The sequence below is a fragment of the Etheostoma spectabile genome, chromosome 11 (assembly GCF_008692095.1).
Source record: "Etheostoma spectabile isolate EspeVRDwgs_2016 chromosome 11, UIUC_Espe_1.0, whole genome shotgun sequence".
NCBI lineage: Eukaryota > Metazoa > Chordata > Actinopteri > Perciformes > Percidae > Etheostoma > Etheostoma spectabile.
The window spans coordinates 3978021-3995002 of record NC_045743.1 but is presented as its reverse complement, the minus strand read 5'-3'; the positions used below and the strand labels follow the sequence as shown (position 1 = coordinate 3995002).

General features: G+C 45.2%; 1 protein-coding gene across 1 annotated transcript in view; it reads right to left on the bottom strand.

Annotated features, from left to right (window-relative positions):
• Positions 1–1926: 1926 nt before the first annotated feature.
• The window catches only part of bcor (BCL6 corepressor), a 38018-nt gene continuing 22962 nt past the window's right edge, over positions 1927–16982 (bottom strand). The window contains 8 exon segments of the mRNA XM_032530346.1: positions 1927–2885; positions 2981–3134; positions 3273–3350; positions 6298–6443; positions 7256–7422; positions 12947–13231; positions 14508–14815; positions 16123–16404. Coding sequence (XP_032386237.1) covers positions 2555–2885; positions 2981–3134; positions 3273–3350; positions 6298–6443; positions 7256–7422; positions 12947–13231; positions 14508–14815; positions 16123–16404 — 1751 coding nt within the window. The 3' untranslated portion in view covers positions 1927–2554.

Below are 16982 nucleotides of genomic sequence, written 5' to 3'. Positions count from 1 at the left end.
CTGACTATTATAGAAGAAAAGAACATTTCACAATAGAGTGGGTGATGATGACCATGAAATGCAAAACTATAATAGCTGGTTATAAAAGGCTTGTGTCCTGAACATCCTGCTCTTCAGTAATGACGAATGTTAGTCAGAGACGCACTCTTGAAGTTAAGTGTGGCCCTACCTCTGTCTTAGTACATTGTTATATTCTTTGGATTGAGAAACTAATGTCTGCTAGGCTGAACTTTTTTCAGCATCTCAATTAGCTGTGCGACAGCCTCTTGTCACTCCATAACATTTACCTGGAAATGTGAAATGGGCCAACTCAGCTTTGACTTCATTACCTAAACCTCTCTGAACTTCAGTGCTAAATAAAAATAGCACTTTCTTGGGGTCCCCTAATGGCTCACCTGGTTGAGTGTGTGCCCCATGTACAAAGGCTCATCAGCTGCCCAGGTTTCAATTCCACCCTTTGCTGCATGTCATTCCCGGCCTCTCTGCCCTTGCATAGCTTCAGCTGAAAAATAATCTTTAAAATAATCAATTTTAGTTGTTTTCAGATCTTGAATGTTTGATTGAACATGCTCATGTGAGCAAAGATGAAAACGTGGATCTAGAGACACTGAAAGCATATTCAGGATGTTATGAAGACATTGCCGGAGAAGCCTACTGAGGGGCCTTGGGCCGGTCTTGTACCCCTCCCTAACTTTATGTCCCTCCCACTCTCTGTACTTTGTGAATGTACCCAGTCACACTCTTTATATGAAACAGTACTCATATAACTGGACTATATTACCTGGCCCCAGGTTTTTCTTGTCTTAAATTAGTTTGTTGTGTTGAATAAACTTGTTGATATTCTATATTTTTCATCCCATGAAAGAACAAAACCAAAATTGCATTCCTGAATCCCTTACCCTGTATGTGTCTCTGAGAACCAAAACCTATTTGTTCCTACACAGACAATCTTTTAAAAGAAATGTTACTTAAACTAGAGTAAACAGTGATTATATTTTTTGTCTTTTATGCTATTTTGGATAATAATAGCACAGGGAAATGAAATATAATCAGACTTTGGTTACACGGACAGAACTTGTTAGTTGGATCAATTCTGGGTTTTGGTCTTTCATTAGACATATGCGTTTAAAACTATATTTTGACACAGGGCCAAAAGACCCAGTATTATTCACCAACTTAACGGGGTTGAATGTAACTGGTTTGGGAAATTGCTAAACTTAATTTGTACTCAACCAAAACACAGGGCCACTTTGCCCTGCTGCTAATCCCACCTTAAGAAAACGTCTTTTGGTCAGTCATATTAAATAATAATGAATGGTATTTTAACATTTTAGTGATCATGCCAACAATTTAATTCAATCAAGCCCTACACAAATGATTGCGCACTGAAGACTAATTATGTTCACCATCCAGTTACAGCTTTTTCACACGAGAGGGCACTGCAGGCCACAAGCTTTTCAGCATGGCGGGGCAGCAATGGGAGTCTGAGATCACTCCTGGCTGTAGCAATACATTGCACGACACCAACAATACAAAAATATTCCAAGAGATGGCAATGTAGGATTGAGTTGTTCACACTTCGGCAACATACACGAGTTACATACAATAATTAGGCAAGAAAATTCAATTTGACAGAGCAGCTGGCAAAACTTTAGTTTTCACTGCCCAATTGAATTCAACACTGAAAAAAGAGACACAGAATCCATGTTTCATCTTGCAGTTTGTATATTTATTTTAAAGCAACTTCTTTTGTAAAATATAAATACAAATGAGATATTTTGATTACAAAGTTAAAACAAAAAAGAACACACCAAAATTACTTTACTGCAGTAGCCTCCCTGTTATATACAAGCTCTGTGCCGAAGGGTAAATATCAACATTATCTTAAAACTTTATTATACAAACAGTTTTGTAGTTTTGCTGTTGTTAACTTACAGACTAAACAGGAAGCAAATTTTGAACATTAAAAAAGATACAACAAAATAGCCTGAGGCTCAAGCGAGCGCTAAAGTCTGAGGAGAAGAAAAAAAAAAAAAAAGACTAAAACAGGACATCATGTGCTTCCTATAAACAAATACCACATTCAATAGCACAGTCTCAGTACTATCCTGTACAGCTACACACATGCACAACGTGCTGCGCGTTCACACACTCCATCCAATCACTGACAACACAACTACACTCTGTTGCCATACAAAATCTTTCAGAGAAGTCGTGAGCAACATCCAAAAGAAGAAAAAAAAAATCTCTTGATATTTTATATATATTTATATATATATAATATATTTATTTATTTATACATATATTAATTTATAAAAATAAGACCATTATTAAGTCTATTGAGTCACAAATGTATTGATTCTCAGTTAACGGAGGGAAACGTTTCAGCAGCCCGATCAGCCAGCATGTCAGTCCATCTGTACAGCGCTGGTCCAGAACAGGGTCAAAGCGTGCAAACTAAGAGTCAGGCTAAGGCATCATCACTACCCCTGGTTGGTTCGTAAGCAAACTGCAGTCGTAAAGGATCAAGGTCTGGGTTTAGTGTCTCCAAGGGTCAGGATGAGCCCAACTTCCCAAAAGCCTTGATTTTGTCCTTCAGTTTGTCCCCTGGGTGGTCCCAGCGGTCGTCAAGACACTCCAGTGTGGAGCCCAGAAGAGCAGCCAGCTCACCGCTGTCTTCCACCAGGTCCAACAGGTCCTTACTGTCTGCATGGAAGCCTTCCAGCTCCTCTGGGCAGGAGAAGAGCTGCGACAGAGAGGCCTGCCGGTAAAACTCTGCCTCTGCCACTGTCACCACCTCCATGTGGGGGAAAGCCTGTCGGAACCCGCGACCTGACATCCGCAGCCGACGAAGCACGTCTGACAATAGCAGCCAGTTTCTTGGCCTGAAAGAGGAAATTAAGCAATGGTCAGGTTTTGAGGGCAGACAGAGAAGCACATTTCTTTTAAATTGGAGTTTGCTCTTGAAAGGAAAGCTCACCCTTGGGAGAGGGACACCTGGATGTTGTAGCAAGGCAGCAGAGGGCGGTCAGAGAACTCAAACTCAAACACCTCCCTTTTATCATCCTCATCTTCCTCCTCTGGGCCCGGAGCGTCGGCCAGGATGTCATAGACACCGCCCTCCTCGCTCAACTCTGACACATAAAAAAACAAAAATATTAGTGAGCATCTCTATTATCATAAAAGACGTGTATCACTCAAAGCTAGATGGCATTTAAGATGTGATGAAGTGTGACATTGTAAGCACTAAAACAAACACACAGAGTACTTACCACACACAGCGCTGCCATAGAATTCCCAATAAAGCCCCGGGTTGTCATCTGAACGGCCCTGAAGGTCAGCAAAATAATCTATGGAGAGAAGAAAGAAGCGAAGCCTGTTATTCAAAAGCAGGAGCCTCCGGGACAGGCAACGAGGCAAATACAATTGCCTTTTAAAACCACAGCAGAAAAAAATGGATAAAGAGCACAGTAAAATAATAGAGAAGGAGGAGGGGCGGTGTCAAGAGAGAAACAAACAGAGCAAATGTTTTGTGGAAGGAGGGGTGGGGGTGCTGATGGTCAGGGGCCAGCGGCTGTACCATGGGGGAGGAGAGTGACTGTCTCCGCTGGGTTGAGCTGGCTCAGTTCAGAGCAGGGCTGCCAGGAATCAAACAAGAACCACACACAGTTGCTGCGCACACACACACACACACACACACACACACACACACACACACACCACACACGGCGAGCAGGGAACAAACAAGCAGAGGGAGCTGGATAAGCACACACAGCAAGAGCAACACGCAACACACAACCACACACACAGAGAGCGAAGGAGAGAGAGCGCAAGAGAGAGCGAGAGCGAGCGAGAAAAAGCTGGGCTTTGTGCCAGTGCTGAGGCGTGGGGCGTCTGGCGTGTGTTTGGAGGGATTAACGGCCTTCAGATGAGTGGGACCAGGTGGAGGGAGGGCAGCAATCGCTCCCTCTCACTCATTTTCTACGGTGCTCGATCTCCCTCGCTCCCTGCTCTGTCAATCTAGCAGCTATCGATCTATCAATCCACAGTCTTTTCAAAATTCAACACCATCTTTACAGCCATCCACATATAAATCTCGCTTTTGCACTATACCGGTTCACCCTTCTGTCGACCGTGAACTGACACCTGTTCATTTTCACCCTGATCTACCATCTTTTCTCCTGTGTCTTGTCTCTTTTAGCCTCTGGTGCGTCTCAGATTAATCGGTTTTAACTAGCTAGATGTTCATGTAATATTAAGCAGCTGGCTACAGAGGATCCGTGTGTCTGTGTATGCTTTCATTTCCTCCGCCTGTACACAAACTCGTGTTGTCTCGACTTAACTGCAAACATTCAGACGAGCCCTCTCAACATTCACGGCCCAAATACAGACGACGTCAGACGGTAGCGCGGCAGCCTTGTAAAAAGACACACTCAGGCGCTCACACGCACAAATACAAAAGCAGAGTCTCCAGCCAGAGTGAAGCCCATTTCCGCACGTACACTGAGCAAACACAGTTGGCGTTGCTAAGTAACCAGATAGAGGAGCTCAGAGGCAGCCACACGCACCCCGGCGGGCTGAGACTCCCTGTCTAACAGGTGGTCGAGGGAGGAGGAGAGGAGCAGGGGGGAGGGTGCCGGAGGGGAAATGGGATGACAGAGACAGACATGTCTCGTAGCGACGGTTAGGAGGTGGAGGATGAGGATTTACAGAGAGGGACTCATACCAACAGGTTGCACAGAGGTCAGAGAATTGAAAGAACAGCAAACAGTGAATAAGTCAAGATTTGGGCATTTAGGAACTCAGTTGCGGGCTGATCTTTTCAACAATTTAATCTTGCCACACCTTGATATCCACTCCTTGTTGCACCTGTTGTCAAAAAACCCTTTTAACTAATTTTATTTCACTTTTTTCTAGCATATGTGATTTTGTAATTCACGCATTCACATTGAAAACATCACACGCAGATGCCACATGCAGAACACTTTACAACTGTGCGGGTGGGTGGGGTGTTACCGCCTTTGACTCTTTGCCTGCTTACAACGTTAGCTACATGACTGTCTTTCCCAAAAAGAAAGACCCTACGCTTTTCAGTGTCTATTATTAAAAGCCAGACACTCCTATTAGAGCCAGACCGATGTATCGGTGGGCCAATATTAGGCATTTTAACTATTGGTATCAGCATTTATAATGGCCAATAAATAAATATTTAAAAAATAAAATAAAAAAACGGACAAAACATCCTTCAACCGTGTTATAAGTTTTGGCGTTGCATAGTTTGTCCACCAGAGGGCGCTCTACAACGTCCCTGTTGGCTAACTAATGTTAGGGAAATCTGTTTTGTTACGAGTTTCTGGATTTTTTTTTTTTTTTTTTTTTTTAATATACATTATATCGGCCGATATATCGGAATATCGGATTTTTAAGTCACCAAATATTCGTATCGATATCGGCCTTGAAAATCCTTTATCGGTCGGGCTCTAAACTGTATAGTATTAAGTTGCTGGGAGCTGTAGCCTACATTCACCAATTCTAAACAGATGCAGAAAATTTGAAGATTACTCCTTCACAGCGCTTTGCAAGAAAATCTCAGACTTGAACCGGGCAACGTTCTCTGTCAGGTAAATCAATATGTCAGTAGTAGGCTATACAGTGGAATTGCATATTAAGTGGTTTGGAGTCCTTCTGTACATTAAAGGCAAAAAAAACAACAGTAATTTCAATATGGTTAGATTTGAAGAAAAAAAAAGAAAGAAAAAAAAAGAGGTCATGTCTTCCTACTTTATTTGTCAAGGCATTTGGGGGGATTTACTGATCAATAACCAAAGGTGCAATTTACAGATTTTAACTAATGTTTACTAATAAAGTGATAGGACTGTAGGCCTGTTGTTTCTAAGTCTTTTCCAAACTCCACTAAAAACAGCCTTATCCATAAAAGATGCACGTGTGTGATTTGCAATTGTGGCTTCTGCGTACTAAGGATGTTTTATGCTAATTTACGGATAATTATTTTTTACTTAAAAATAAGTCCTTAAATCCCCCAGTCCTCATATTTTTGTACCAGGAAATTACATTTGATCAAAATCAGTCTCATATTCTGAATGAGCCTGATGACTGAAATTAGGGGAAAACGGTATTTAGTAGTTATGTCATCTCTCAAATTGTACAGAGTTATTCTCTAGAAAATGTCCAAAGGTGGGCAGGGTGAGCATACAGACTGCAACTAGTGACGTCAGTATTTCTAAATTCCTGACTAAACAATGTCTGACTAGATTGATAAGCCAGCAAGGATCTTACCAGTGAGGAAGCGCTCCATGTTGTCGCTGTGGGTCATCTTGAGCAGGCCACGGCCAGAATATGTGGCCAGGGTGGGGTCAGCACCATAAGACAGCAGGACTCTCACAACGTCCAGGTGGTCATTCTCCACAGCATCGTGAATTGGTCTAGATACACAAATGTACATTCATTTTAACAATAACCAGGAACAGCCCCGACATTTGTACGGATACAAATTCATCTCTTTGTATAGATGGAGTTTAAAAACCCATCTATACATTAAACTTTTTTTTTTTCCATAAACCACCTTGTCTGCTGTAGCAAATAATGGCTTAATAAAAGCTGCCTCACAATGCACCGTTAAAGCTTTAGTGCTTGACTTTTTGATATTAATGAACGTCAGTTACATTCAAGCTATTTCCAAATGAGTTGCTACAAAGCTAATTAAGACTATCAGGTCCACACAACTCTCTCTGTATTTCTCAGTATGGCTATGTTCAGAAAATTGGGTCGTCCGGTAACTTTCCCTCGAGTGAAGATAATTACCTCTTCTGAAGAGTCCATCATGTTTTTAATCCACTGTGTCCTCCTTGGTTACTAGCAACTGCGTGGAGGAGGCGGGGAGCGGTGCACGGTCACGGAAGGCTTATATCATGTGGATGCGCCGACAGTTTTGTGGCAATTACTCATGGGGGCGGCAAAAACTACGCACTATAGCTTTAGTTTCCTACAGACCCCCTATTGTACATTTTACCAACATAGCGATGAAAGCCCTAGCCTTCCCCAATTAAAACTGCAGCTAATATCTCAAATCATTCCTCTTGCCAAGCAAATATAAAACCAATGCCAGGAATTTTGCTATGCGAAAACTCAACTGAGTTAACTGATGGCTAAGCCTAAGCATTGTGGACGAGACGTTCACAATGCAAGCAAAACTTTGTGTGATTTTGTGTGCATACAATTGAATGTGTTTGTTTACCTGGTGCCGTCCTGTGCACTGCAGTTGATATCGGCCCCGTAATCCAGCAGGTGTTGGACTATGCTGAGCCAGCCACGTGCGCATGCCTCGTGGAGGGCACAGTACCCGGCATAGTCTCTGTGATTCACCTCACATACTCTGTTCTCCAGACAGTACAGTACAACCTCCTAAAGAGAGCCAACATAGAGAGAGAGTAGGGTTTAGTTTGTGAGATTGTGTGTGTATGAATTTATGTCTGGTGACAACCCAAGCAATACAAGACCAAACACACGAATGAGACAAAGCAGACACATACGCAAACAGTCCTTTCCTTTACAGTTCCTGTAGGAGAGAAATTAGAGAAAGGAGGAACTGAGTGTGTTCCTGTGCCGGACAAAGACACACTCACACACAAATGCTCGATAATACTAGAGCTGGCGCCAAAACACACTGAGGAAACTAAGTGTGACTCAACTGTATTTAGCCTGCCAGATTCTGCTTGTGTATGTATGAGTGTGTGTGTGTGTAAATGTGTGTCTGTGTGCCATGGTTGGGCTGGGACACCAGTGTGGCAGCCAGTTACGATGGTTGGGCTCTGAGAACAGCATAATGGAAGTGGTACAAAGAGATTTGATAGAGGCGCTCAAGAGCTGGAAGCGTTTCCTCTGGTCTAGGGCTGTGACAGTTGGGCATCCAGCACTAAGTAGTCAGACTGGTTTTTATTGGACAGGAGCAGTGTCTGCTGCAACCAAACAGAGAGGAAATAGAGAGATAGGGAGCAGTCCAGCAGTGTGTTGATATGGGGCTTGTCAGAGACAAACAAGTCTGTGTTTCAACACTGTGGGTATGCGTTTGTATATGTGGGGATATGCAACTTAGTGTGGGACTGGGTAATAGTATTTGCAGACCCTTGGAAATATATATATGTACACATATATATACACCACACACACACACACACACACACACACAACACACACACACACACACAACACACAAAGACCTACACATCCAGACACCGTACAGAGGGGAGGAACTCTCTCTCTCTCTCTCTCTCTCTCTCTCTCAAAAGAGGGAAGGAAAAGTCGGGCCCAACAGAGAGAAAACCACATGACACAGGGATAAGAAGAGGGCTAGAGAGGGGGAAGAAGGGGGGGAGAGAGAGGCAACACCCTAACAGATGACAGATTAATTATCCGTTGATGAAATCTGCCAGAGATGTCCTCTGTGCTGCAGCTGATAAACAAGAGATGAAAGGTTGGGGTGTAGTCAGTGGTAGTGCGAAGTGTGCATGTGTGTGTGTGTGTGTGGGTGTGTGTGTGGGTGTGTGTGGTGTGTGTGTGTGTGTGTGTGTGTAGAGGGGGTAGTGTGGTGGGAGGAGTGAACGGAGGACTCCCAAGCCAGGGCGGTTAGAAGAGACAATGAGAAAAGGGGGTTAAAGTGAAAAGCAGGATCGAGAGAAAAGAAGGGAGCAAGAAAAAGTGCAAGAGAGAAAGAGAAACGTGGGGGAGAGAGACAGTGCTCCAACTGGTTTTCGCTCGCTGCCAACACTCTGTTTGCCTGCTGGAGAAAGATTCAGGAGCGCTGTGCCGAAGCTCCCCTCTGGGGGATTCCACTCGCTCTGTGTGTGTGTTTGTGTCTGCATGAGTGTGTCTGTCTGTGTGAGTGAATGAGAGCAAGTGTTGGAGAGACTGACGGGTAGAGAGAGTTGATATGCAGCTTGCCTAAATGTGTGTGTGTGCGTGTGTGTTCGCACGTATTTTTGTGCCCCTGACGAGTATGTGCGTGTGTGGAGGAGGCGTAGCGCTAAACCTCTGAAGCCATGTTTAATATCGCTGGGAGAGAGCAAGGAGCTTAGCACGAGAGCCCTGGCGCGCTCGCCTGCAATCAATGCATCACTCAGACATTTAACCCCTTGCAGCGCTGCCTTGTATGTTCCTAAAATACAACAGAGGTGTGTGTGTGTGTGTGTGTGTGTGTGTGTGTGTGTGTGTGTGGTGTGTGTGTGTGTGTGTATGTATAAATGGCTATAACATGTGCATGCAATGCAGGACTGGCTTTTCCTGTGCGATAAAGAGCCAAAAGTTTAAGCAGCAAAGTCAACGCGTGCCTAGACAAGTGAAGCGTGTGGATGTTTGTGTGGATGTGACACTGTGTGTATAAGAGCCAGCCTGCTGTTGAAGGACTGCTGTGGTAACAGAGCAAGCACAAGTATATAGCCTCCAATGATCTCAGAGTAAATTAATCTCACATTGCCAAAAAAGAAAAGAAAATCAGTTTCATAAATAATATTCGGTCACTATGAATGCCTGTCTTAATCAATAGCCTGCTCTGTATATTGATGCTCATCAGATACACCAAATGATCTTATCAGCATCATTTAATTTGGGTGGGTACAACAGTTGCTGACTGTTTAAGTGTGTTGTCATACCAGAACATTGTATCACAAAGTTAAATCAAATGTATTCACGAATACAAGTTGCTGAAAGCTTGGGGACGTACTCATAGGGCTGTGGTTTGCGAGTTAACCGCTAAGATGTTACACACTACATTAGCTTGCCTACTACTAACGTAATGGCACCAGCTAGCTAAAATAGCTTGCCAAGCTAGCTGGCTTGCAACCGCTCCAACAATGAGTTTGAAAGCTAGCTAGCTCAATTGCTAACTGTTAAAATGTTTAATTCAAGTGAGTTTTTTTTTTTCCCTCCACTGTTCTTGACTGGCAGCAGACCACGACGCATTTCTATTGTGTGGAGTCATTAAAACTCCGATAGAGCAGAGTCACTTTAAAAAATTGAATGGGTTAATACAGCTAATATGATAGCTTACTTCCTATATTTTTTGTTTCCTTAAAGTTCGGTACTGTCAAGACTAATTGCTACCGGTCAAAGGTGCAAATTTGCAAGTCAAAGTTCACCAAAGTTGAACTCAGAGGATTTGCATGTAAAGTAAATCTACTCAAACTGCTTCATTTTGGGTCCAGAATCATGTCTGGTCTGACTGGGCACTTTAAATGCAATCTAGTTTTTCTCTTTGCTTGGATCATACATGGATTTGACAAGGAAAATCAGAAGTGATTCATCTGAAGAGAATAAATGACAGATTGCACCTTTATCTGAGCTTTCAATGGGCAGAGCTGAGGGGCCCCGGCACGAGGGGAAGAGGGATGAAGACATCCGCAGAATCTCTCCTCATTACCATTTCAAATGCTCAGAGAGCGAGGCAGAGGAGGAAGAGAGAGAGAGAGAAGGAGAGAATAAAAGGGGAGTGAGGGAGGGGAGGGAGGGAGGAAGAAGAGGTGGGCTTCATGGCGAGGCACGGATCGCAAAACTAAACGAACATGAAATATGCACAGTGTTGGCAGGGCCTGGGGAACAGAATAGTGTGTGTGTGTGTGTGTGTGTGTGTGTGTGTGTGTGTGTTAAATTACATGCATGTGGGCATGAGGTGATTCTGCATGTGCAGGTCTGTACACAGAAAAGAATGGCAGTGTATGTGCTTACAGGGCAACAACTGCTGTTTCTCTGTATGTGTGCGTTTGTAGTGAGGATGTAGGCTGTATGTGTGTATGCGTGCGTACGTGCGTGTGCATGCATGAGGTGATTCTGAATTTGCATGTGCCGGTCTGTGTGTGTGGGCGACAGCAGCGAGTGTGGAGAGTCGTCGGTGTGTGCAGCATATGTTGGAAGAACACGTCAGGATGCCTGTGCATGTGCTTACTGGGTCATAACGGGTGTTTCTCTGAGTATGCGTGTGTGCGCTGGTGATCAGGATGTGAGTTGTGTGTGTGCGTGCCTCCGTCTCTCAGGCCCTCATATCTCTCTGCCTGTGTGCGATAAGCCCAGAGCTTGCGGCGCTAAAACACCAGTGTGAGACAAGCACTCTGCGCATCTACAGGCTTGTATGCAAGTGTGTGTGGGGAGGTATGCATAAATTGATGTGTCTCTCTGCGCACGTCCTTGTGTGTGTGTATCTGTGTGTGTGTATGTGAGTGAGACCCCCCAGGGGTCTGCCCCAGGCTTATCACACACAGGCAGTGAGAGACGAGCTTCCTGAGAGAGAGGGGAGAGAGAGAGAGAGAGAGATAGAGAGAGAGAGAGAGAGAGAGAGAGAGAGGGGGGGGGGTGTTTGCGCAGGGGTCATTGCCTTGTTTGTGTAGTCTCAGGTTTTCTCCTCCCTCCTCCCCTCTCCACACACGGAGCGCAGGAAGGGAAAAATGCGAAGGGGCTAAGAAAAAAAGGAGAGCGAGGGAAAAAAAAAAAAAACGTTCGAGAGAGCGATGCATAAATCAAGAGAGACGAGCCAGCTTCTCTCCAGCACGGCTGACGAACCCTGCTGCGCTGCACCCCTGTGCATGTGTGTGCATGTGTGTGTGTGAGCGAGGGAGAAAAACAGCCGCCGCCACTGCTAACCACAGTCACCACGGCACATTAGAGGGCCATTAGAACGCGATTATACTCCCAGTGCTTACCTCTCATTCACACTCTTGCTCTCTCTCACTCACACTATTTAAGGACACACACACACCTCATCATCATAAATGTGTACAACAAACACACACAACCATAAAGCAACCGGTTAATGAGCAACAAAAGATACCCACACCTATTTACAGTTCTGTGAAAATACCTCTGCTGGGTCACACACATGCGCACGCGCGCGAACACACAACACACACACCCACCACACACACACACACCCACCACCACACCCCACACACACACACACACACACACCACACACACCACACACACACACACACACACACACACCACACTTCATCTCAAGTGGTATAAAAACCACTTGTCAATAAATCAATTTGTAAAATCTGTCAACGGGTGGGGGGGGTTTACAATTTACAATTAGTCTCCCAAACAGAAACACAAGGGTGAGGGAGAGAGAGATAACGGGCCATCCAACTTTAATTAAAAGCTTTTAGAGCAATAGGAGTTGAGAGATTCAGTAAAATATACACCAGTCTCATTCTTTCTTGTATGTGCAGAGAACGATCGGCAGCTACACACAAAGAAAGAAAAAAACCTCCCGATGCTAGAGAGAGGCAGCAAGCATCAGTCTCCGTATAATGATCCCACCAATCCCTCATGCTGTCTGCGCACGCACGTACTTATGCGTGCGTGTGTGTGTGTGTGTCTGTGTGTGTGTGTGTGCCTGCGTGTGTCACACTTCGCCTCACAGAAAATTAATGAGATGTGAGAGCGAAGCGAGGCAAGAGGAGGGGAGGCAAGGGGAGTGTGCATGCGAATGTGCACGCTTGCGGGGAGGAAGAGGAGGGGTGCCAACGACAATCTGAGTCACAAAGAGAGGAAGAGAAAGAGTGCTGAGAGGAAAGAGGGGGGAGGGAGAGAACGGAAACCTGAGAGAGAAAGAGAGTAGCGGGCAAGAGGAGAAAAATGTATGGAGTATGGCGAGAACAACGCGTGAGTAAGGGTGAAATAGAAGGAAATTATGCAAAAAAAAGCAAAAGAGTAAGCTAGAAAGAGGAAGAATACGACAGGTGCAAGAGAAGAATCAGATGGAGACAGACAATTTTGGAGAAAAAAAAGAGCTGTCACAGACAGGAACAAAGTAGGGGGAGAAAATGGACTTTATTTAAGAAGAGAGTGAGCAAAGATTTGGAAGTGACGATGAAGTATAAAATGTGATGAGAGAAAGAGATAGGGAGGGAGGATGACTTTGAGCGAAGCCCATTACCTCGTAGCCGAGCCGTGCAGCTCTCTGGAGCAGAGTCTCTCCGGCGTTCTTGTTCACGATCAGCCGACGAGCCTCTGGCGGGATCGGACGAACAGCGGGGGGCTCAGCAGGGGGGGTCCTGTGCACCCCCGCCACCTCTGGTGGCACACCGCCAGCTCTGCCGTTAGCCTGGGGCTGCAGGGAAGGCGGACAGAGCGTGGCGGGGGAGCAGGGCTTGACTGGGGAGTAGGGATAATGATTAGGAGAGGCGGCTCCCTTCCTCGGAGCGCCACGCTGCTCACTCAGCTGAAGAAAGAGGAAGAGGGAGAAAGTGTTACAGCCACTGTCACTCAGCAGACAGGACACACGTTCACAGGCACACATGGGCACTCAAGGGCACATGGAAAAGATTACACACACACACACACACACACACAACACAAAACACCACACACACACACACACACACACACACACACACACACACACACACACACACACACACACCACACACACACAGAAATGCTGTTGTGTATACACACTCACACAAAACCAAAACTGGTAAAGTATATGTCAGTGGTCACTATAGAGCAAAGTGTGTCCAAAAAGAATAAATCATATTTTCAGATAGAAAAGCAATTTCCTTTTTTTTTTAAACTCTTTACATTCTACCCACATATGCTTAAAATATAGATAATACTTAATTTAGAATATTTATGTATGATTTCTTTGTATGGAAGACACAAAATGCTTCACAGAAAAACACATGCATACAGCTTTCACACTCCACACTGCAGTTTGGCACGGCACTTTTGTTTTTTTTAAACGCTACCAACAGCGCTATCGGGGGGCAACACCACAAGGGAGGGAGTTGCCTCTGTGTGTGTGTGTGTGTGTGTGTGTGTGTGTGTGTGGGGTGTGTGGTGTGGTGTGTGTGTGTGTGTGTGTGTGTGTGTGTGTGTGTGTGTGTGTGTGCACACGCGTTGGAGAGAAGTGCGTGCCCTCTCAGTGGAATTCCATGTTGAAGCAGCTGTCAGGCTGAGGAGGAACAGGGGAGGAGAGCAGCGCGGGCGGAAAACAACTTGCCTTCCCCCCCCCCCTCAATTTTTTCCCCATGCTCATTTTTTTTCCCCCCTTCTTTGAACTTAGGCGCTTCATACGCTCGACCATGGCTGCCACATTCCTCACCGTGTTTGAGTAAGTGGGGGAGTGTGTGTGTATATGTAGCCTTGTAGAATTGCTCCAGGGTTTTGTTGTTATGTCAGGAATGCTCACAAACACACAGATGCTCACATCCTTGGCACGCACTTACACACAAAACAGCGTCGATGACACACGTTCAACAATTAAGGCCAGAGACAAACACACGTGCATGGAGGCGCTCCACAGGGAGCCGATAAGGGCACGAGGAGGTCAAAGCTCGAGCAGCCCTCTAAACATTTTAAACATACTTTCTTCCTCTTGCCTTCCCTCCCTCTCCCAGCTGCATAATCAGAGGCGCTGACAGGCATACTGAAAGGGACTCCGCTGCTGCAAACATCCAGACTCGCGTATCACGGCCAGACACCCTATAAGCACTCACCTTGTCATCTTCAGCTGCTCCCTGATCAGCCACACAACGCTGGCCAGGGCTGTTAGCTGTGGCTTCTTTCCTTTTCTCCCGCTCCCTCTGACTGGTGTGTTTGGTCTTGCACGGCCGCTTGCCCTTGGGTTTGTCTGTGTCACTATGGCGACGGGGCTTGGTGGGAGGGGAGCCTCCCATGGATGGCTCTGGGGCCAGAGATGGGGGGGCCCTTCTGGGCTCTTTGAGCCCATGGTCACCTGAGAAGGCGCCCGGCGGTAGCGCTCTGTCCTTCAGTTGGCTGGGGGGAAGGGGAGAAGTAGCTACTCCTGGAAAAGGAGGAGAGAGAAAAGGGAGGCAGAGTGAGCGGCTGATAGTGTGAGAACTCAGAGGAAGGGGAGGACGGGAAGGTATTGCAAGGCCATCTCTCACCCTCTGTTGGTTTATTAATGAGCGCACAGAGCTGTCTGGGAGCGCAGCATGCCTGCTCGCTCAGGATATTTTTTTCTTTTTTTAAATAAACACATGCACACACACAGTCTGGTTTCAGCTCTTATGGTACATATTCACACAAAAATAAAAACATGCCTATAAAACCAAAATATCAAGAGCTGTTTAATATCTAAATGGAAATACATTTCATCCTAAGGATCATTGCAAAGTATTTATAACTAGGAATGTGGTCTAAGTCTGATTTGTGTGACAATAGAACCTTTAAAATAAACAGTCCATTAAATCAGTACTAGGCTGAGAACCAAAGAGGAGGAAAGGGAAATTACATATTTTGCTAATGCTTAGATATATACAGACACTATCAATGCAACCTCTGTTGCAGAGGAAACCTTTTAGAATACGAGACTAACAGAGACAAATGCGTTTTATCCAATTAGTGGAGTTCTGAAAAAAAAGAAAGGAAAGACCACAGCCTTGACAGACACACAGTGGAATAACATTCATTGTAAAATCACAACTGTTGCCGGGGAGATGTTATCTCAAAAGGTGAACAAAAAAATAAAAAATTCAGTGGCCAATCAAAGCCTGTGGTTTCTGTAGAAAACATGAAACCAAAATCTCTCTTGCTTTATTCACTTCCTTTAATCTTTCTCATGCTCTTTTATTCTCTCTTCAGCTGTAACTCCGTCTATCTCAGTTTGGGCACTTGAATAAGGGAAAGCCCTGCACACACACACGCACACACGCACACACACACCACACACACACACTTTCCTGTGACTGGTCTTTAGGGGAAAAAAAGAAAAAAAAATCATTGATTAGTCACACTACACCTGCCCACGCATATCTCCACCAGCCACTTCCCTCGTTCACACTTTCATCGTTCTTACAGAGCCTGCTGTTGACCAGCTCAACAAAAAGTCCAAAACCACAGGGAGGAGGATTTTTTTTTTTAGCTTTTTAGTCCCCATGTCCCATTTCTGATTCCCTTGCCTCTCCTCAGGCTGGAGGAAGTGTTCTCTAGCTCATTTCCTCTGCCCCCTCCCAAAAGGATCACGGGAAATCCCCCAAAAGTCAGACCGCTCAACAAGAAAGTGAAACGTGAGCCAAAGATAGATTTCCGTTACCCAAGCTGAACTCTGAGTTACAGCAGCGGTTTGCACGGCTGGCGGTTCATTCTTACCATTAAGAAGCTTCTCGCAGCCCCATTTCCTGTTGATCTCGGCTCTATGCGCTGCGGCTCTGTCCTCTGGCTCACCAGGCCTAATCTTGCGTTCCCTTAGGCTCTGGACCGGGGCCACTAATCGGGGCTGGGGCCATGCTCTCTCCTGTTTGATTAGGGACCCGTCAGGGGAAGCTGCGCCGGCAGCGGGCTTGCTGAGTCGCAGTCCCTTCAGCTCAATGCAGACCTTGAGCTTCCGAACCTCGTCATCATCTTCATCAGGACTGGCCTGCTCACTCTCATCTGCAGATAAACACAGACAGAAGTTTGAATTAAGATTAGATAAAAGAAAATGACCATCCCTCACAAAGTTTGTGAAACCCCCAATAGATAAACTCTGCAATGCATTGTGGGCAAGCTTAAACAACTAGTTTTTCTTCAAAGTGTCTGTGAGATGACATTTTGGATTTAAAAAAGGTTTTCACTCTTCCAAAAGACACTATTCTCATCTTCCGCAGCACAAAACACTATTGTGTGTACATACTTACCAACCTGCCGACAACTGAGCACAAAGAACTAAGGCCATTAATCACTACATTCTTATGGCTTGTAAAATTCTCTCTAAGCCTTACATTGAACACAAATGCAGAGAGGCAGGGAGCTGGATGCGAAACAGAGAGATTGAGGACTAAAAGGAAAGAGGAGTCAAGAATAGGGCGGAGAGACAAAGCAATAAAGACTAGAGAAGCTGAGGGAGAGTTCTCCCCCTTGAAATTCACTGGGGACGGGTATTTGACTTGTCTTCCAGTGCCGGGGAGAGCAAGCGTGATCCCGCATGCCAGAAAAAAAAGGAAACCCAAACAGATGAGGGAAAAAAGAAA